This window comes from Setaria italica, chromosome III, assembly GCF_000263155.2.
Source record: "Setaria italica strain Yugu1 chromosome III, Setaria_italica_v2.0, whole genome shotgun sequence".
Taxonomy (NCBI): domain Eukaryota; kingdom Viridiplantae; phylum Streptophyta; class Magnoliopsida; order Poales; family Poaceae; genus Setaria; species Setaria italica.
In genome coordinates, this window is record NC_028452.1 from 6,623,971 (window position 1) to 6,645,841 (window position 21,871).

At 47.9% G+C, this 21,871-nt stretch overlaps 2 protein-coding genes across 2 annotated transcripts; one reads left to right on the forward strand and one right to left on the reverse strand.

Annotated features, from left to right (window-relative positions):
- Positions 1-1,041: 1,041 nt before the first annotated feature.
- LOC101753214 lies at positions 1,042-6,470 on the reverse strand. Its single transcript, XM_004960753.3, has 11 exons — positions 5,841-6,470; positions 5,544-5,660; positions 5,348-5,448; positions 3,791-3,862; positions 3,495-3,576; positions 3,318-3,398; positions 2,817-2,861; positions 2,376-2,441; positions 2,143-2,292; positions 1,517-1,645; positions 1,042-1,399 (listed from the first exon to the last, which is right to left on the reverse strand). The coding sequence occupies exons 1-11, from the start codon at positions 6,120-6,122 to the stop codon at positions 1,379-1,381; spliced, it is 1,146 nt and encodes a 381-aa protein (XP_004960810.1). The 5' UTR covers positions 6,123-6,470; the 3' UTR covers positions 1,042-1,378.
- A 4,171-nt stretch (positions 6,471-10,641) lies between these two features.
- LOC101753623 (universal stress protein PHOS32) lies at positions 10,642-11,720 on the forward strand. The gene is made up of 3 exons (XM_004960754.3): positions 10,642-10,982; positions 11,100-11,328; positions 11,461-11,720. The coding sequence occupies exons 1-3, from the start codon at positions 10,808-10,810 to the stop codon at positions 11,564-11,566; spliced, it is 510 nt and encodes a 169-aa protein (XP_004960811.1). The 5' UTR covers positions 10,642-10,807; the 3' UTR covers positions 11,567-11,720.
- The last annotated feature ends 10,151 nt before the right edge of the window (positions 11,721-21,871 follow it).

The following is a 21,871-nucleotide window of genomic DNA, read 5'->3' on the forward strand; positions in this document are numbered from 1 at the left end:
ATAAGGGGTAAGGGTGTCCACAACACCCTTTAGTCCACCTGTTTGGATATTTAGGGACTAAAAGTGCATAAAAACAGTGGACTAACAGGTCCTAACCAGAGTCACACAAAGGTCCATCTAGTTTGGTCCTAGGGGTTTGCAGTTACAGACATCCTGGGCAAACCTGAAAGTGACCAAGCAACGCTCGAAAGAGACACCAGGCTAACAGCCTATGCAACCAACATGCATCCAGCATTCTCCTTCGTCATCATCCCTTTTCCTTTGGTACCACAGGATCACAAATCTCGTGCAAGATCCATCCAGAAAAGCCGAATCGAAAAAACGCTTCACGACGTGATGTTGTGGGACTAGGGATCACAGATCAGAAGCAAAATAGAAAACAGATGGAGCTGCTGTAGGAATACCAGGACGAATATGGCTGGCCATTGACAGAACAAGTTCCTTTTATTATGAAAAGATGTAGCAGAATCACTTACCAGCAACATGAATGAAGGATATGATGGTCCCTTCAGGTAACAATCAGTTCATGATGTTTCCTCAAAAAGCAATTAGTTCATGACGGGCATGCAGGTGCCATCTCAGCACTCTCTTGATGATGTTGGATTACTGATATAGCCCAGCATCGGCGCAGACAATCTGCACAGTTAAGCGTCCTGAACAATTTATTATATCACTAAGCGGACACACTGGTTTCTGTCATTAGCATGTTACCTGGGTACTGTACTTGTAAGGCTACTGGTACAATCACAACAGCACCAGACCTTCTGAAATATCATTAAAATTGTACAGCATTTCAGTTGAACTAACAACATGATGAGCTCCGCTGAAGCATTAAATTGGCTAAACGATGCCTTCTTATCCAGCCAGTACAATCATTATAAACAAAGGCTTGAGACCATCAAAGTCAAAAAAGGTGTCGACCATTTTTACTGTAATAGGTCCCATATCTCTGATGAAAAAGAATTCTGAACGTGCATTTATGAATCATATGCTCGATTCATAATTGGATCAGTGAACCATACTGCAATGTGTACAATAATATGAATATGCAATACGGGAGAAAATTTCTTCATTATTTTGCCGACAAATTTTCCCAGGGTTCTAGAACCACTGGCGGACTGTTGTTACAATGCTGATCGTGGGTTAGTGATACCAACCTAGGTACTAAAAAAACAAAATTATCGCTTTACAACATGTATTGTACCTTTCTATGGAGCAACAGATTAATATGATAACACACTGAACACAAAAAAAAGAGTGTCACTGTTATTTTCTGTCTCCCCCATAGTCCCATACCTTCCTTTACATCTGTGCGAGCTGACAGTATTCTTGTAAGGGTGAAACCACTAAAAGGTAGTTGCCCCTGTGACTATACTCATCACTTTGCTGCTATCAATGACTGCACAGAATAAATTTGAAATTACTCCAAGCAAAGGACTAAATCGTAGGCTAATATACTACATTCAAACTTCTATCAGCTTGCAGTATCTCTTTAAAAGAAAGGCCATGGACTTACTGAATCAAGAAGCTTCAGACCAGCTCCACGTGTAAACTTCCTTGCAAAAAGGAAGCAAGGTGCTGGTTTTCCATTACTTGTACACCACTCCCTTCTATTTTCAGTCTCGTAATATATATTATCAATGCCCTAAAATTGAGAAGAATACATCCTCAGTGATAGTAAGAAACTATCCTGTGTACCTCTTAAAGGTAGCTTATTTTAGTATAAATTGGTACATCAAGAATCAAAGATGAAAATCCTGTTACAAAAGCAACAGCTTTCCAAACAGACATTTGGTGAAATTTATCCTTGAATGGCAGTATTTACCACCACCAGGGTTACAGGTTTGAGCCATTCAACCTATTGCTTTTCCTAAAAAAATGGTTCTTGTTGCTTTAAAAGACAATTCATTTTAGTAAATGGTATGACTTCATTGACCATGTCAAATAAAGGCAAATCAGACCTAAATTCAAATGGTGATGGGACCTTTTAGTTTCTCCTTTAAGCACAGATATGCCTACCCCAACTTGCTCCGTACAAAAGGATCTGTTGTTGTTTCAGCATATATATAATGTTTAAAGGATTTCTTTCAAAAAAAACTTTTAAAGGAAACAAACATGCCCAGATTTGAAGAAGCTATATACCTTTATAGACTTAATAAGTGCGGGAGTAGCATCAGAGACTTTATATGTTACAGGATGCCATCCACGCCTTTCACGATCTTTAGAAGCTGAAAGATCCCATGCACTATGTGTAACTGATCGCCGTGTAAGTTCTTCTTCTAGACCAGTTTGCTGCATTGCAGAAGAGTTGAATGAACAGGGAACTTAGTGCACAAGAAATCATGTGAAGAATCTTCTAATGACCATTGACTTACTGCAAGCAACGTCTGAACATAGTGCTCATCTGGTATGCAATTATGGGCTTTCCATGCCTCTGCAGGCTGTGAATGAAAAATGACATTTAAATGAAAATAATTATTACCTGAGCTTCCCTTATAAAGTATCCACATAAACAGATGCAACTATTGAGTTTGTCATATGTTCTGAAGCAAGAGAATTGTACTATACCTTTAATATTTTAAATAAATGAAGTAAACTACATAGTGCTTATGAAGTTTAAATTGGCATTAATACAGTCGTTCCACAAAAGCAACCATAAAAATCTAAGTGAAGTAATGCAATTGTTCTTGCTGTTGATGATGATGATTGGATTTAATATCTACTTTACAAGTAAAAACTACCAAATGGTAAACCATTTACATCATTGAGAAAAAAAATGGGATAGTTTAGTACTATACTGAAACATTTTCACTTACAATAGGACGATCCCAATCCCGCCAGAACTCTGGCAAAGGTCTCCTCTGCAGTACACAAAATATATGATTGGTCAATCCCGCTAGAACAGATAAAAGGACTTAAGCTAAACGAGACAAGGACTCCATAATTTGAGAGCCCATGCTATAACAAAATTGGACGGACTGTCATCAATGGAAAAAGAGAGCTAACATTAATTTATAATAATAACTTTCATGTGTTGGTGATACCATATACATAAGTGAGCATGCTAACTTTACTAGTGCTTTTGAGATTGTTAGTGATTTGATAGGAGCTCATCCTCAGTGAACTATGAATGTTTACATAACATGCAAAAACTTATAAAAAATAATGGACAGTTTTGACTATCTAATACCTACTCTCTTGATTTCCAGGCTTGACCAAAAGTATAGACGTAAAAGATTGGCAAATTAAGAGCTTGTGGAAAATAAAATCATCCTGATACTGTCCTCAAACTTGTGTACAAATATTAAGATATATACCCTGCAATGCTTCTGGAATTCTGGCAACACCACTTCATCTTCAACCACAACTTCAGCATGTTTTTTAATTAGAACCGCCCACTGGAAACAGTGTATGCATAGAATTTCAGTGGTAGAGGCATCAAAATGAATTAGCAATGTAACGTCTCCTCTTCCTTTAAAACAAAAGGTAACTACCTGTGAGCCTTTTCTCCAATTCTCCACTGGGATAATTGGGTCCATTCTTGGATTGTATCTCCCCGCCTTTGTATCAGCAAAACTGTAACCAGCACAATACAATTAGGAAATATTAAAAGAAAAAATAACTAACATTTCAGCTGCAAGCCTGCAGTTTGCTGTGTAATTTATCTATAGGATCAAGGTACAAGAAAACATAGATAAATCGTAAAGGAACAGGGGTTAAAATGAATTTCCAATTACATTCATAAAAAGATCGGGATAACCAAGACCACAGAATATTCGGATGTTTATACCTGTCTACAAAGCTTGTTGATGACGACATTATGTACTCATAAGTGTAGCTGAAATTGTACAATGGTACACAGCTGCCAGAGAGATAAGATCCTAGTAAGCACAAATCACAATTAAGATCCAAAATTCCAAGCAATGAATGAAACAATTTTTTTCACAATATGATTAAAAAGAGTGTGGACTATGGCAGGAGCCAAGGGCCTTGCCTTGCTCTCGGTTAGGGATGTTGGTTAGGCTTTCCAGGTCTCAAGTCTCGGGTTGTTCTTTATCTGTAAAAGGCGATTAACTCCCTTTCTAGTGTGGGGGTGTGTGAGTGTGGGTCTTTCTGTATGACTCCTTTCTTCTACTATTAATACAATGATACGCAGTTCTCCTGCGTGTTCGAGAAACAAAGATTAAACAAGAGTGGGACTGTTGACGGTAACAGAACTAGGAATTGATAATTTGTTATTAGTGCAGCAAAAAGATGCTTCTCTAGTTTTTGTAGATGTAATACAGAGCGTTAATACTAAAAGTAGTTCATCATGCAACTGTGCAATTGACACCCAATGGTCAAATGATCAACATATGGGGTGTAGCTTATTCTACATAAGCTCTGTGGTTGTAGTATAATATCTCAGGATAACTACATCACCATTTGAATTACTCTGGTATTAACAAGTGTAAAGCTATTTTTATGTTCTCAATATTCTACACCAATTTGTAATTATGAAGGGCCATAAATTTATCATTCTGTTGTGGTCCTCCTTTGCACAGCAATATGTTTTGTTCCCAGAACATATTTATTCGATGTGATCATGAATGATAAATCTCATTGAGGATTCGCCAGTTGAATCAAGACACTTAGTTCATTGTTTATACATAAAAAAAACTTTATGAAATTCAAAACAAGTGAAAGCATAAAATGCTTATTCGGCCAATCAAATCCTCAAACATCACTGAACAGAGCAGTATTTTGTGAGGACGTGCTATGTCCAGGTCCATTGGCTTTTTTTATCTATCATCTATCAGTGCCAGTGTCAAAACTACAATATCCTCCCCAAGATGGTTCGAACTGTTTTATTAGCGCTATTCTCTTTTCTGTCACCGAAAACTGGATACAGCCTCGAAACTCATTGAATGAGTACGTGCTCCACTAAACATGTAGGTATAACCTACTTTTTTTTTTGAGAGAGTATAACCTACATTTAAGGGTACAAAAAGCAGATATTTCTTGTTTTATACTAGACTTTTGACAGATTTTGATCTACTTTTACAAGCAGATGTAATCATTTACTATGTTAGCATTATTTTCATCTTCATTTTCGTCATTATATTTACAACAATTTGCAGACTCTAAAAGAATGGCTACTGTGAATACTTTTCTAGATGAATTAATTGCTACAACTAAATCAATAACTCAAGATCACACATGCTTGGTTTGGTTGATGCAAAACACGAACACTACAAATTGACAGGTTCTGGTCCTTCAAGTCTTCAACCCCGGGCAACATTCTCCACACAAATCCTAGGACAGAATCTGGACACGGCATTCTCGGAAATCTCTTGCAAGCGTGTACCTGTCGGAGACGAAAACAAAGCGCTCATTGAGCGGGTCCTTGAGAGCATGGCTGAGCAGTATGCGCTCGGCCGTGATCATGCTCGCCTCCCCCCAGTCCACCTGCAGCAAACAAGGCAAGCCACCTCAGCAAGAGCAAGGGTACAAACATCGCAGTTGGGATTCACCATTCATGAATACGCTGAGAATGTGCCGACCTGGATGCTGTTGTTGACCTGGCGGTTGTAGAAGAATCGGGACCGGGAGGTGGCGCGGGTGAGCACGAAGCCCGGCCGCGAGTGGACGAAGATGGAGAACTTGCCCTCCTTGTCACCCTGACCAATGCACACCACATCACAGTCAGCAGAATCCAAATTCGCAGTTAGGACGCGCACGTGCATTGAGTGGCAATTGGACGGCAACGGGTGAACATTGGTCACGGAAACAATAGCGAATTTGAGGAGCAGGTAAGCAAGCAGAGCCAGGAAAGTGCGGGGATGGATTCGGGTTCGTACGCGGAAGAAGGCGTCCCAGACGAGCTCGAGCGGGAGGCGGTTGCGCGCGATGAAGAGGAAGGCGACCTTCGTGTTCCCCGGCGGCAGCGGCGCCTCCTCCACCTCCGCCGTGGCCTCCGCCACTCTCGCTCCCGCCGCCGCCTTCTCCTCCAGCGGCGCGGAGGAGCCGTGCAGCAGGATGAGGAAGGCGCTGCTGAGGCAGAGGCAGAGCAGAAGCAGGAGCAGCGCCGCCGCCGCGCGCCTGCCCCGGCCGTAGCCGTAGCCGAGCCTCCGCGGCTTCATTCCGACGACCGGCCGAGGAGGCTTCGGCCGGCCGTGCCTCCTTCCCCCGCCCGCCGCGGACTCTACCTCGGCGGCATGAGCAGAGTACGCTACGCTAGCTCAGCTCAGTGCGGCACAGATCTCCGCGGTCTCGTGATCCCGTGATGAGGGGAGGAGGAGGAGGTGGGTGGGCAGCGGAGACGCCGTGAGAGTGTGGTGGCGAGGGTTGGGGGGATCGAATCTCTGGCTTGCGTGCTTGCCGAGGAAGCGCGCGTCACGCGGCAGGCGGCGCAGTGGCGCCGAGTAGTATTGTCGAAGTGTGGTGCCGCTGCCGACGTGCTAACTAACCACAGGCCACCGGGCCACCGGGGGCACCGGGCACGAGGCTCCGGATCTGCTGCAGGAGACAGGCTTTACACTAACCATGCCATGAAATCGAAGGTTTTCGGACATTTTCCGTCGAAATATATATAAAAAAAGTCATTTCCAGTCAGATAAACTTCTAATTTATTTTCGGCGTTGAGATGCATCGCCAAATGAACAAGGGGGGTCGTGTGAATCACTGAATCAAAGATGAACGATGTCCAGTAGGTATCTCGAAAAATAAAAACAATCTGCAATTTAGAATGGAGGGATATCCTGGATATGCACAGCTGCTGAAATTTAATCATGCTCCAGGAACAAGCAAAACCTTTGTCGTTACGTGACTATAATAGATCGTGACAGGCAAGTGATTAACCAAATCGGTTGGTGCGGGATCCATACTTGGGAACAAGGAAGCAAAGCGTGGCCACGCTGTTACATGTGAGTGGCACGTGAAGTTTCCATGATTTACATTGACTATAGTATCCTCCAGCTGACAAATCGGCCACTAAACAATCATCATCAAACAAAAGTGAGGACGACACGGAGAGATGGCAGCAGTACATTGCTCATGAATTCATGATGGGCCTATTCGGCCGAGCACGTTTTCCTTCCGTGGTGCTTGGTGCTGCTGCTTCTTTTTCTGCCGACCGCCTTGGAATCTGGCCCGCATGGGCAGGACAACTTCGTTCACTTCGGCCCATCGTTCGATTGAAGCCCAGCAGCTCCTACCCAACCTCTCTGCCCCTAAATTTCGCAAAATCTCTGCAGAGTTGTTTAGGGGCAGAGAGTTTTTTTTAAAAAAAAACATATAAGTCGCAGATAAGTGATGTTTTAAATATCTCAAATGGTAGAAGCAGATTTATCTCTAAATGAGTTTCATAAAAAAGTATACTCTTGCTATGCTTCATAAATGTTTTGTAACAAAAAAAGTAGCGGCAGTCAGTTATTAGCAGAAGGCGATTACACTTTGGAACAATATCGATGTTCAAAACGTCTCAGTTAATTGTTTGTCACCGGATGCAGACTGTAAGACTTATGAATCTTTCTTCGACGATACTGTTAATCTCCGTGTTATGGGCAAGTTCAATCGCTAGTCTTTGTGGATTTGATTGAACCTTCAAAAAAAATTTAAAGAAAACATTTCGTTGTTATTAATCTCGTGGCGAACACTTCAGGAAAACTTGCAGGAGCATTACCATCACATAGTTTGTGCGGCTAATACTAACAACCACTGATCATTGTAAACTGTAAAGCATCCAGCAAGTGATTTGCCGACCCGTTTCGACTACGGGTGGCGGGTGCTAAACTTCAAGCCTGGCTCTGGGACCACTGCACCCGGCCGCCGGCGCTGCAGCGGGATCATCAGGTTGCCATCTTTGTCCTCGTAAGTCTGCAAAACGTACAATGTGACGGTTAGTTACATGTTGTAGGAGCTAGCACGCGGTTCCGAAAGCTGCTCAAGTAGATTTTTAGAAATCGTTACCAAACCTTAAAAGATCGTCAAATTATAGCAAAATCTAGTAGGACCCAAGAAAATTAATCCACGTTCTCATCTGACCGAGATTGCGAGTCGTGCGTCGCACTACTAGCTACCAACCTCGACGCCGTCGAAAAAGAAGTGGAACCACCGCTCCGCGCCGGTGCACCTCGCGAAGTGGCGGCCGCCGTACTCGTCGACGCGCATGACGTCGTGGCCCTCGCCGCCGTGGTGCGCGCACAGCCTGGAGCAGAACGCCGCGCCGCACCCGACGCAGAACGAGTCCCTCCGGTACCGCTTCTTCTCCCCCGCTCCAACCTCCAGCAGTGCCGCTACTACGCCGTCGTGGCCCCGGTGGTGCTCGCCGCAGCAGTGGCCGCAGAACGGCGCGGGGCAGGTGCCGCACGCGCGGTCCGGGGCGCAGGTCTGGGAGAAGTCCTCGGCGACGAGGCGCCTCAGGGCCGTCATGAACAACAGCTCGTCGTCGACGTCCTGCCCCGGTATGGCGGCGCCGCCGCCTCCGTGGCCCTCCATCGCGATCCGATCGATCAGCTCGACCTACCTAGCTACTTCCTCGATCGCTGATCGAGGAAACCCGACCTGATCTGAACGACTTCTCGATCTGATATGAACGTATGAGGCGTGCGCGCGGCGCGGCGGCTGCTAGGGTTTATATGGAGCGCACACAACCGCACAAGCGATCTGTTCGGCCCGGCCAGCCTAGCACGAGTACGGTTTGGCCCAGCACGTTTATGCCCGTATAATGATCGTGTTGTGCCGGCCCATGTGCCGAAGAAGCAGCCCAGGCACGGCACGCTGGCCCGATGGAACTTAACGGCCTCGCCGTGCTCATGCTGGCCCGCTCCAATGCGCTGCCCGGCTCCGTCCTCAGCTTTGGCAACGCGCTGCCCAGCGCCGGCACCAATGCCAACGCACACCGCCCGGGCACGGACGAGCACGCCTTCTCAGGCGCGACGGCGACGGCAATGACGACGCGGGGTTCGAGTTCGCCTTCGCGGCGCCCGGGACTAGTGGCGGTGCCGAGGACCTCGCGCCGGCCGACAACATCTTCGCACACGGCCGCATCCTCCCGGTATACCCGGTCTTCGACCGCCACCACCTCCTCGACTGCAGCGACGACAAGGCGATGGCGTCGTCACCCCAGGTTGCCTCCATGATGCTGCCCTCACCGGACACCTACTGCACATGGGCGCCGCGGTCCACGCCGGGGTCCCCTGCGCGGGAGTAGGACTTCCCCAAGTCCGCCTCCACGGGGGAGGCGCGCCGTTACTAGCGCCTTCGGGACCTCGTCCCCGACGCCGGTGGATGCTCACACAGAGGAGATAGAGGGAGGCGGAGGTGGAGGCGAGGAGACAGAGGGTTGCGGAGGGGCGACGGAGTGGGGGAGGCGGCGGAATGGAGCCATGGAGGTGGGCCGAGCAGGCATGCTGGGTCGTCCACTTAATTGTGACTGGCCAAATGGGTCGTGCCGTGCTGGACCAGCACGCGAGCTGAGGGAGCGGCCCAGGCATGGCCCATGGTATGGGCCGGGCCACCGCCGTGCCATGTCGTGCCTGGATTGGGCCAAAATCTCGTGCCATGGGCCGGCCCACATGCCACGGGCCATATGGCCAACTATAGGTCGAAGACGGTCGTGCAACGGGCCATCGGTTAGACACAAGGAGGGGAGTATTCGTGCTAAGACTTAGTGTTGGAGCTATACCAAACATATTCTTATTGGCACCCGGTCATTCCTCGCTCCTTGGTGACAAAAATTGTGGGATATGATTTCATCTTCTTCTACAGCTAAATACCTCCACGGACCATGGTTGCTGTGGATGCATTGGAGAAAAGGACTTTGTTAAATTTGATTGCAATTTTCTTTTTTGAAAGGATCTTTTTCCGTTATTGATTGTTTCCTTAATATAAACTAGCCCAGGGCATAAGTATTTTGTTAAAAAAAACCCGAACCCGCATGTTTTTACTGATAATAAGTGAGCGCTTTCTATGCTTTTTATTTGTAAAAACTGCAGTAGGAGTTTGCACAAGGTGAAATGGTGTAATCATGGGAATCTACTGACGAACCAAATTAAAATTTTAATTAGATTTTGGTCAAAGAGTCAGGTATTTATAACTAAAAAAGTAATTCTTCGCAAATTTGATGCAGATTATCTGACCAACTGGCCAAATTTGCAAACTGGTTGAAGAAGTCGTTCTATACGCGGCTCTTACAACGAACCCACTACTTGTTTCTCGAAGCCACCACGTAGCATGGACCAACGGGCAATGATCATTAGTTCCTATATATACTTTTCGTGTGAGCCGGCAGCAGATTCATGGGAAGACGACGTGCTAGGATTTGGGCGCGCGCGCACGCATAGTGCGGAATCCGATTCCTCCCGTGTGTACGTCGGTCCTCCCGGCCGCTTTTGCGCAATGCGCTGCTCATCGTCAATCCGGGTGGCGCTGGGATCGGCGAACCGCCGGCGTGCCGCGTCGCCGCGCGACTAGAAACGCCGGTAAGGAATCCAGCATCCAGCAAGTGGCGAGTTCAACTAGGCAAAAGGAATGGAGAAGGAACCCTGAAAGGAAGGCCGTTGCGTTGATGAAGTACTCAACAAGACAACAAGTCCGACTACGACCCTCATTGTGCGCTTGAGGCTCTCTCGAGCCGTCTATATAAGGAGATCAGCTGATCGCCTTGCCAGTCAAGCTGTGTTGAGTTCATCTCGAAGCCGAAGTGAAGCTCCTATATACATAGGAGTAGGTTACACTAGCTAGCTCGACTGGTTTTCTTGGTGGGGAAGCGCGTTTTGCTTACTACGTGGTCTTGATCAGCAAGACAGTGGCCGTCGGCGGCGGCATGGCCGGGCGGAACATCGGCGTGGCGGTGGACTTCTCGTCGTGCAGCAAGAACGCGCTGCGGTGGGCGGCGGCGAACTTGGCGGCCGCCGGCGACCGCCTCATCCTGATCCACGTCAAGGGCTCGTACCAGTACGAGGAGGGGGTGGCGCACCTCTGGGAGCACGACGGCTCGCGTAGGACATTTCCCCTTTTTTTCTCTCTCTTTTCGATCTCCCACTCCCAGTGTATGTTAGGATCAGCTAGAGGTTTCAGGCGTTAATCATCAGCTAATAACGCCTTGGATTTTGCAGCGCTGATCCCGCTGCTGGAGCTGTCGGACCCCCGGGTGAGCAAGATCTACGGCCTGGCGCCGGACCGGGAGACGCTGGAGATCCTCACGCTGGCGGCCGGCCAGCGAGGGGTCCAGGTCTTCGCCAAGGTGCTCTGGGGCGACCCGGCCAGGAAGCTCACGGAGGCCGTGCACAAGGTCCCACTGCAGTGGCTCGTCGTTGGCAACAGAGGGCTCAGCACCGTCAAGAGGTAATATAGTATAAGATGGATCCTCTGTTTCTTTCCTTCAGAGTTCAGACTAATGCTCTCGCCTGAATGCCTGATGATCACCACTACTGACTTCTCCTATCTTGTTACATTCTTTTCTGTTGGCATGATTAGGGTTCTGATGGGGAGCGTGAGCACCTACGTGGTGAACCACGCGGCCTGCCCCGTCACCGTCGTCAGGGAGAACATGCTGCCACCAGCACTAACCACCAACTCCTAATGTTCCCCACTCCCAGTCCCAGTCCCAGGGGGATGGCACGGCAGTGCGCAGCTGCTTTTGCCTTGATGCCCATGTAAATCAGGAGCAAGATGTCTCTGTCTGTAAGAACATATATCCATGTGTCATGTATGAATAAGAGACAAAACATTTGAAAGAGCTCTTGTGGATAGTGTTAGTGTGTGGCCGGAAAGGAGATTTCTTTGTGGTCTTTGTTTGCAAATATATAATTGGTGAGATAAAAATACACGAATCGAAAAAAAGCCCACGAATTATCGGAGGAGGATCGTTTAACTATAGCAAGAGCTCGAAAAATCGAGCGGTTCTTACCACAAGAAGTTTTTACCGGTTTCCCAGGAAAGTATGTTGATCTTGCATAAATATAATTAGGGGATTTCAACTAATCCTTTATGGAGAATTAGACGGCCTACCTGAACAGGTTTTTTATTTGGTGGGGAACATCGATGAAGCTAGCACGAAAACTACTTCGACTTCTATTAGTTTCTTCTTTAATGCAATAGCTATAGTTTGATATAGAATCCATTTCTCAAAGTAATGGAAACCATTCTCTTATAGGGAATGGTTCGAAAATCGCTTTTCCACCTTTTAAGTTTAGAGGAAGGGTTAAGGATTTACCCGGTGTGAGATATCGCATTATTCGAGGAACCCTAGATACTGTCGCAGTAAAGAATCGTCAACAAGGGCGTTCTAGTGCGTTGTATATTCTTATTCAAGACTTGTATCATTTGATGATGCCATGTGAATCGCTAGAAACATGTGAAGGGTATGGCTAACCCAATAACGAAAGTTTCGTAAGAGGACTGGAGCAGGCTACCATGAGGAGCTAATGAAACTATTTTAGTAAAATTCAATTCTCTCAATTCTTCGGCAATTGCGCCAAAAATTCAAGTTCCTTTTGGATTTCCTTTTTGATCAATGATAACTTTTACATTTTCATCATAGCGTATTATTATACCATCTTCGCATTTGAATTCTTTACATGTACGTACAATTACAGCTCGAATTACTTTAGATCTTTCTAGAGGCAGCGGCCAAATTGGTGTATTACCAAACCACGCCCCCATTAACACAGTTGTAGATATGGGTCGAAGAACTGCTTCAAATACAGTATCAGGCAGCACTGCTTGGGGAACCTCAATATCCACGGGCTTATTAGCTAAATGGCCTTTGCACCCGATTCAAGAAAAAAAGGAGTGCTTCGGGGGCGAAAATCCAACTTTCCAAGAAAGTTCCCTAAACCAGGGATTCTACCAAGACAAACAAGAGAAACTGTAACAACCTTGGTTAAATCAGCCGAGTTAATCTTAATCCGAGTTTCTAATCCCGCTGACTCAGCTCTTCCTGAGCATGAGCGCTCAAGGTCCGGTTCTCAGTCCTAACCCCTGAGAACCCAACCAAAACCGTCGGTTCCTCCTAAGTCCCAAAGGCAGTGTTCCTTTCAATCTTGGAGCTGTGGAAGAAACCGAGACTGACTGGTGGACCCGCAATCTTTCCCCGGTTCTCTCGAGCCAGACGCGCCTGAGCAGCCTGCGCCTGCTTCAGAGCTCCCCCGCCGCGTGGCTTGATCTCTCCGATGCCCGCCGCCTCGCCCAGTCGCCGGGCGCGACAGGATGGATCAGCACGCCCTACTCCCCAATCGCAACGGAAGCCCCCTGCAACCCTTTCTGCCTCACCTCGTCTTGCTCGTGCCCTCGCCGGCCGCGCCAAGGTGCCCCGTTGCCGCCATGGCAGAGTTTTGCCGCTGCTGCGTCAGACCGTCTCGCGACCCGCGCCCATCATCTCGTCCGGATCCCCGGCTGCAAGACCCGATGCCTTCCGGTTTTCCCACCCCTCCACAGTCGCGCCGCCCACAAACTCGCTCCACGACGATTCCGCTCTCGCCAACCACGACTCCAGCAACGACAGCTCCTTTTTCCACCTCGCCAGTAATGAGCCCCAGCAAGCCGCTGTTTCACGCTCGCCCGCGCTGCCGCTCATCCTGTCACTTCGCTTGCTGCAACCTCGCTAGTAGAGCCTTCTCCCTGTCACACGCCAGTCAAATCCGCCGCTCGATGTGACTAGACCATGCCCGCCTCCGCCAAATCTAAATCCCGGCAAAGCCGCGCTTGCGCCGGCCTTGTCCCCAGTGCCCAATAGTCGAAGACTCTATCTCCAAAGTCCTATTCCGCCACCCATCGCCGCTCAATCGCCGCCATGGCAGCGCACTCCATCCTTTTCTTCCCGGTCTTCGTGCAGCTCGAAATCTCTCTCTTCCGCGCAGCTATAAAAAGGCATACCAGAGTCCCACCGGAGTTTCCTTCGCCATCGCTGTTTCACCGCCCATACTCTGAGCGCATTTGAGCACTCCCACTGAGCTCTTGAGAAGTTCCACTCTCCGCCCGAACCCGCTTCTCCCCAACCTACCAGCCGTCTGCTCCTCCGTGCTGTGCTAGAGCTTTCTTGTTGCCCACAAGAAGCACCGCCACCGCCAGAGCACCATCAAACCTCGGCGCTGCCCAAGCCTTAGTGCTTTAATCCTACCGCCCAAGTTTGTTCCTTCCCGACCCCAACCCTTCACCAGTAGACCTGAAGGTAAGCTGCCGACCCCTTTCCAGTTCGCCCGACCCCTTTCCGTCTCGCCCGACCCTGTCTGTTCCGTCGATCCTTATCCACCTCACTCGAGGGCTCGGCTGTATCTTTTTCCTTGACCCGAGGGTATCTGTGTAAAATATTGGGGACTTCTCTGTGTTAAGTCTGAGGACCCCGGCACAGTTATTCCTTAACTTTAAGGGTCAGATCACAAGTTTTCCCCCATCCGACCCTTTTATCCTATTCTCCACCAACTAAAGTTGAACTCCCCCACCTTTTCTGTAGCTTTGCTACAAGTGTCCGAGCTTTAACTTGCAAGTGTTGCTGAAATAACCGTCTAAGTGCTAACTCTTGCATTTGCATTCGTGTAGAGTTACATCTCGCCGACGGCACCTACGAGCTACACCCAGCGCCTGAAGACGGAGCTGTAGCAGAGCCGCCAATCCCAGAAGCCGAAGCAGCGCCAGCTGAAGACCAGTTCCCCTCCACTCCGCTTGAAGGCAAGCCCCGGAGCATGAACCCAACTTTCTAAACTTGCACATGCCTTCCTTCTTATGAATGTGCATTTACGTATAGGAGTTGTTTGCAACCATAGATGCATGATTTAGTCCCTTTGTTTGAACACTAGTCTGTTGGGTCGAGTAGTTGCAATGCCTAAATAGGAATCGGTAAAAGCCGAGTGATTTTCTGTCACTCGCGAGTTATAGGAGTTGGTTGTTCTCTTCTGTTACAACTATAAGGACGATGGACGGGGCCGGGTTATGGTTAACTCTTTTGGTGGTCGGCTGATCGCCCCGTCTGTTTATTGAATCTATTAAGGCCCGACAGTGGTGGTGTTCGTGATCAAGTGTTTGAAAGTACTAATCTCATACCCATTATGGGGTGGGGAAGCCTAGTACCTGATTGAACCTGGACGTGAGAGGTCGCTCCACTGTCTCTGGAACGAAGTTCCCCTGCGGCCGCACGTGGTGTCAAGTTTGGTCACAGAACGGCAGAGGCCGGGTCTGTGGAACCTTGCACCAAGGGAAGTGGACCCGACACGGGTTAGGGAATTGATGGGGAAGGCCGACACATAAAGCGACCCTCGGCGGTGTGCGGATGTCGTGAGGTTAGGTTCACCATGCATGGTTAAAGAACTCGAATCGATTCGTCTGCCTCTCACAATTTGAGACTGCTTGATCGCTATGCTACACTGAGTAATGAAGGAGTCTGATGATGACATGGTCTTGATGATGAGCTTATATATATAAAGTTGGATCCATGCTTGCTTAGAGTAAGTTGCCAATGTAGACTGGTTAATGAACTTAGAATCTGAGCTAAAACTTGAAAGTAAGGACCTAACATAGTCATTTTTGGCAAACAAACCCCTCAGCCAAAGAGCCTTGCATGTCTAGAAGTGGTGGAGTAGTTCTTCCCACCGGTCGGTTAAGTCTTGTTGAGCTTAGAAGCTCAGCCTTGTTTGTGGCTTCTCTTTTCAGGTGAAGTTGAAACTTCAGAGCTTGTCGCTGGCACTTGGCCGCCCCAGCTCCCTCCTAGGTGGACGGTCAAGTGGGATCCTTCCTCAGACGGCGGGGAATGGGATCATTGATGTCCTGGCTGGCCTCACCAGGGATATCCGACCCCGGCGATTAGCTTCCGCTATGTTTTACCTTCTGTTGTTTCCTTCATAACTTGTAAAACTCTGATTTTTAACCAGTGTGTCGTGAATTGTTAATCTAATGGTGGATCTGTTGTATTCTCTGGAACCACTCACCTTCGTGTGAGCTATGCTAACTCGGTCCTGTTAAGTGGTTAAATCGGATGAAATCCGACGGCACATCGAGTTAACTTGATTAAGGCATGAGTATCGCATGTCAAGCGACTTAACCGTGCTTTAGTTGAGTTAATCCGAGGTGTTCCGCCACACAAACGGTTTTTAGCACGAGAGTAATTAGGTCTGGCGACACTTGATTTTTAGAGTCCATACCATAGTTCTATCCTCAAACTAGGGTTTGTTTTTGTTGGCAGTGGCCCAAACGGCTACCAATAGGGATGATGTAGCGTTTCCTTATTCTTTTGTTAATTTAAATTTTGTTAATTTAAATTGATTCGATTCGGGAATTTAGAACTACGAGACATTCAATAAACAAAAGGAGAAAGATGGATTCGAACCCTCGATAGTTCTAGAACTATACCGGTTTTCAAGATAAACAAAAAATAATTGGATTCAAATAAAGTAAATCGGCCCAAACGTTTTCCTTCGGGAAGGCATAAAATTGCTGCTTTCTTTCTGTAGTGTGAGGTTGGATTCATTTCCCATTGTCATTTCTTTTTCTAAAAACTCATTTGCTAAATAGAATAGTTCAAATTCATGCTCTACTAGAGCAAACACACTTCTTGGGATTGATGTCATCTCCTTCTATTTTTTCTCTTAACTCACTCAGTGATCGGCCAGCCAAGGTAAAGAATAAGAAAAAATGTTCTGGTAATAGAGATTGCCTTCAGCAGGAAGATGAGTAGATCGCTCACCTGGAACTTCTTAGCCCTCTTTCCTTTAGCAGAAAAACCTCTGTGAATGCTAGCCCTGGACCAAGGCTAGGTATAGGCGGATTGCCCGACCAACCGATCATAATCTGCGTCGCCTCCCAGGGTGACGGGAGGGGCGTCCTCCGCCCCCGCCGCCTAGAGTCCCCGTATGACACCTTGCCCCAACCACCGCCGCTCAGCAGTCCGGCAAGCGGCAGCGGCAGCCCGTGGTGGCGCTGAAGCCAGCGCTTGTTCGCTTTCAACTCCCCTCCTCTCTCCCACTCTCCTCCATTCCAAGATTCAAATAAGTCACAACCATGAATTGCCTCCCCAGTCCTCCACCCCTTCGTGCGGCCTCACATGGCCGGATCCGACCTCACAAGGTTCGGATCTGAGCGCTGGACATGTGGATGGGCTTTCTATGGCCAGACCCATGGTGGAGTCCAAATCTAGCGTCTACTATGTCGGCGCCGTTGTGGTCAACGGGGCCTCATTCCATCTCTCCATGGCGGCTTTGTCCTAGCTCTGCGCAACGGCGCCGACGGCTAGCTCCAGGTCGGGTGTTGCTTGCTGGTGCCTTGGTCTCCTAGTCGAGCTACGGTGGCTCTTTGTAGTTAGCTCCGGCCGGGCAAGGGTACCTTGGCGTACGGCGGTCCTACTCGGGATTCGTCCATACACAGTGCTCGACCTTCGACCTTCAGCCAAATGGGTGGTGCAGGGAGTTCCCGATGAAAGTTGTGCAAACGATGACGACGCTCTCGGGTGTCGCAGACCTTGTTGAAGTCGTTATTGTGCTCTCCCCTCGCAACTTTGGGGCCTCTAGGTGAAAACCTTGCTTCGGTTCTACTGGACGGAGGACGACGACATCTCTGATGCCGCATCCTACCTGAGGGCGTCATCGATGGAGGTCTCCATTGGTTGTGTATGTTTCTTGGCTTCTTTCTCCTCCTTACTCTTCATGATGAGACTCGCACTAGTTGTGAGCTGCTGTCGTGATTCGACAGCTGTCCTCCCTCGACGCCTCTACTTTATCGACGCTCTTCCTGTTGGTGGTGTTAGGAAATCAAATGCCGGGTGGTGTTTCCACCGCTTCCACCATTCTCTTTCAAGGACTCCCCTTGGGCGGCGTTGGATGGTGGTACGTGGAGCCCGGACATGCTGTAGGTAGCACCATTAGCTTCAAAAGCAATGTCGTCATATCCGGTGAGTTCTAGCTTGTGCATCCTTTGCCGCCTTTAGTCCCCAGGTGGTCCCTTAGATGGAGGGTAACAGCGGGGCGGCATAGCTACGAAGGGTGGTGCAAGGTGCAACAGTTAAGGCATAACTGGCAAGCATGTTGTTCGGTGGTGGCGCTATCCGGCGATCGATGGTTGTCTTTCAGCTGTGTCGTGCTTTGTCATTGAATTGTTAGTGAGTTGTGTTTCTCTCCTCTCTGTGTTGTACCTTGGTGTTGTATCCTTATGCTCCTATTCTTCTGGGTGTTTAATGGCCCAACACTTGTAAGGTGTTTTGCACCAAAATCATCACCAGCTAACCCGACCTCTATGGTTTAATGAAATTCAAGTGGAACTTTTCGTCCCCGTGACTTCTAAAAAAACACACGAATCTGTTAGAAATTTACTCTTTTCTGTAATAAAGTTCTTCTAAAGATTGAATTTGACAATGCTACATTCTGGGAACGAGCTAGCTGAACATGGTGTGTGGAAGTGTCCGTCAGGCCCAAATAGGGCGGGGACATCCGGGCTGGGGGAGCACAGTTGAATTTGATGAATAGAAATGGGCCCAAAGTATCCAAAGCAACACACAACACACCCGTGGTGGCCTCTGGCCTTCGAGGCCCAACTCTACGAATCCTGGCGCTGGCGGGGCCCTCTTGCCGTTCCAGCTTCCCGTGTTCCGCGGCGCGGCGGGCGACCACGTACGGCGGTTCCCGGCGCGTCGCGGCCGACGGCCGCCGCACCGCACGAGAAGCCCCCGCGGCCGTCGCGTGGCATCGTCGGTTTCTCCCCCTACTCGCTCTCCCAGCTCAGATCCGGTGGCCTCCGAAAGAGCTGCCGATCTCTTAAACCTTTCACACCGCTCGGACGCCGTCTCGATCACCTGCCGCGCTCCCGCGAGGTGCTCGACGTAATGGCGCCGAAGCGGGCGCCGTCGGGTGCTCTGTCTCCGTCACCGTCGATCACCTGATCTCCAAAAGCCACCACACTGCCCTGCGCCCACACGAAGATGGCCCGCCGCCGCTTCTACCGAAGACGACCTTGACATGAAAACGCAACCGGAGCAAGTCCACACTTCCACATACATCTGGTCTGCCAACCCGTTGACGCCTGCCTAGATGATGCCATCGGCTCCGGATCCTCCGTGACTTCTGCAGAGGTTTGGCAGGCGCTACTACTGGCCTACTGCGCCCGCGCGCTGTTTCTTGGCAAGACAACAAGTCAGAGGAGCGAGATGGAACCCGAGGACATTACGACAAGCAACATGGGGACCCCCGGACTCGCCGATCCAGCTGACGAGCGCCGCTCTGTACGAGCTGAACATGCATTGCCGAGACGTCACGTCCCGTTCGTCCGCATCCTAATCGATTGCTTCGTTGACAATTCCGCCGCGCACGCCCGCTGGCACGGGCACGGCACAGGTTGGTAGAGCTCCTCCCTTTTTTGCCTCTCTTCATCTCCTGCATGCACCTGCACAAGTACTGCACGCTCGCTCTCACGAACATTGTCAATTCATCATCGAGTGCTGTTCCTGCAAGATGCTAGTAATCTGGTAGGATTAGGAGTACTGCCTAGTATGCTTGGGTCAATGACCGCAACCCTTCACCGGCAGGGTGATTCCTCCGAAAGGTGATCAGCCTTTTCAACGATCTACCAACTGAAAAGCTGGTCGCAGGCTCGGTCTCTCTCAGCAGCTGATTGGAGTGAGCATCTCGTTTACTGCTGTTTCATGGGTCATGGGAAAAGGTTTGGCTGGTGCACCCGTGCACATGTTTAACGTCCGCTGATTGCCCGGTTTGCAAATTAGAGCCCCCATGTTGCTTGCCGTCGCAGCCATGTTAGCGGGTGCTCAATCAAATCTGCTGTTGATCATTGTTTCCGGCTGGTTATGCATTTCTTAGTTTCCATGAAAAGAAAAACCCTATAGGAACATTGAGGTGACTCAAGTCAAATGAGGGATAGTGGGTGGGCTGGGTGTCCAGAGGAATTCTGAAGAGGTTTGAATCATAGTAACAACTGAACAAAAAGCCACTTGGGCAAGTCATCCGAACAGCTTTCTGCACCTCTTAGTTATATTGTAAAAGAATATCAGCACACTTTTTGCACCTCTTAATTATATTGTATAGCATGTTGCGATGCTAGTTACTCTAGTTTTCTGTGTAGTAGCTTAAATTCTAGCATTTCTTTAGTTTTCTATGGTACAAAAACGTCTAATTAACTATGTTTCTTTGTCCTTTGGTTTTTGTAACAAGATAGAATGGGCCATACCTTGTTTTTCTTTAATAGGAAAGACATTATCCTACTCTTATTTTTTTGAAGGAAAAAATATTATCATATCCTTTCTCGAAGTTCTCCTAGCAGCAAATTGGAAGGTGAAGGTTTAATTCGATCATAATCACACAAAACATTTTTTTATTATCTGGATACTGTTCCAAATATAGTCATATAAGTTAGTGTCAGTTGAGATTATGAGGGGAGCATTGCGGCGTCACTATTTCTAGTATGGAATGTCGGTTCCAAAATTTTTTTTTTGCTCATGATAAATGGAACTTATTCATTTGTCGTAGAACATTTGCTCCGTGATTCTAGCTTAAATTAGTCCATCTTACCATATGTCATGATAAAATATATAGCTCTTTCTTGGACTTGATTAAATAGTATGTTCAAGATAAGCTTAGAACAGATGACATGCTGTTGTGCACCCACATTTGTCCTTTGACTCATGTCCTATTCAACTCCGAATCCTGCGGTGAGCAGGTGAGAAGCGTACAAGCAACTAAGCAAGCAAGAGCACAGTGTGAAGGAGGCACAAGTCAAACCCAGATCAATCAGGAATCAGTACTAAATTGTTCAGATGTCAAAGAAAGTCAATCTTGGACCAATGATGCAACCATCGCACCAGTCGCATGTCATTGTCCTCATGTCGCCGAACCCAAGGATAGGTTGTAGCATGGAGTCCTCCAATCATCTTCTGTCCTCTCAGTTGTTTTTACTGACCTTCAATCATGCATCAAACACTTTCATGGGCATGCCATTTCACTCTTATATTTATTACGCTTCTCAGAAACTATTTCTGTATTAGTTGCACTTCCCAACCATTCAGTAAAGAGAAATGGTAATAAGATAGAAATATCTCTACCTTTTTTGGCAGTTATTAATTAGCATTGTGGGTTAGCAGGTTAATGAATAAATACTGAACTGAAAATGGCTGCACAAAGCTGGTACACCACTAGGTGGTCTGAACTCTGAAGTCTGAACCAGAAAGGAGGGCGTGGTTGTGCATGATGAGAGCTGGGAAGGCCACTAGCAGGTAACCAGATAGCTGTCTGTCCCTATCTGAATGGACTCGTTCTGTGCATGGAATCACTTTGTGCGTGCAACAGCTACTGCATTTGAACTGCAGGAAGCAAAGCCGAGTGCGAGCTGGTGAGCCCCGTCCGTCCCGTGCATGCTGCTGGTGAGTCCTCTCTCCTCTGCCTCACTGCCTGGCTGGCTGACTAGAACTGCTGAGGTGGTTACTGTGAGTCGTTTTGTTTTCTTCCCTGCGCCTTTGTTTCCTGTGGCCTGTTCATTCGATTGTGTCACTGTCGACCCCACTCAAAAGTCACTGACTTTCCCTCGACCTGATAATTGAAAAGCTGCCTTGTGGTCTAGCGGAGAGGTGATTGGTGATTGGTCCTCACCAGTGAAACATCCAGATACATAGATTGTACATGTGATCGTGTATCCCTTTCTTCATCAGATACATGATAATATGCATTTATTTTCAGATATTCAGTACATTCTCCTGATTTATACAATTATATATATTTATATTGAATTAGGAAGACGAGAAATTTCCATGGTATCCACCTTATTTGTAAAGTCAGAAACTTGACTTTGGAAGAGATGAATAGAGTATTCTATACTTATATTTTATCACTAAAATTGAGCCAGAAAACTATTCAATAAGCATGGAAGCATTGTCTAATTGTCCCTATGCCACCAAATCAAGGGG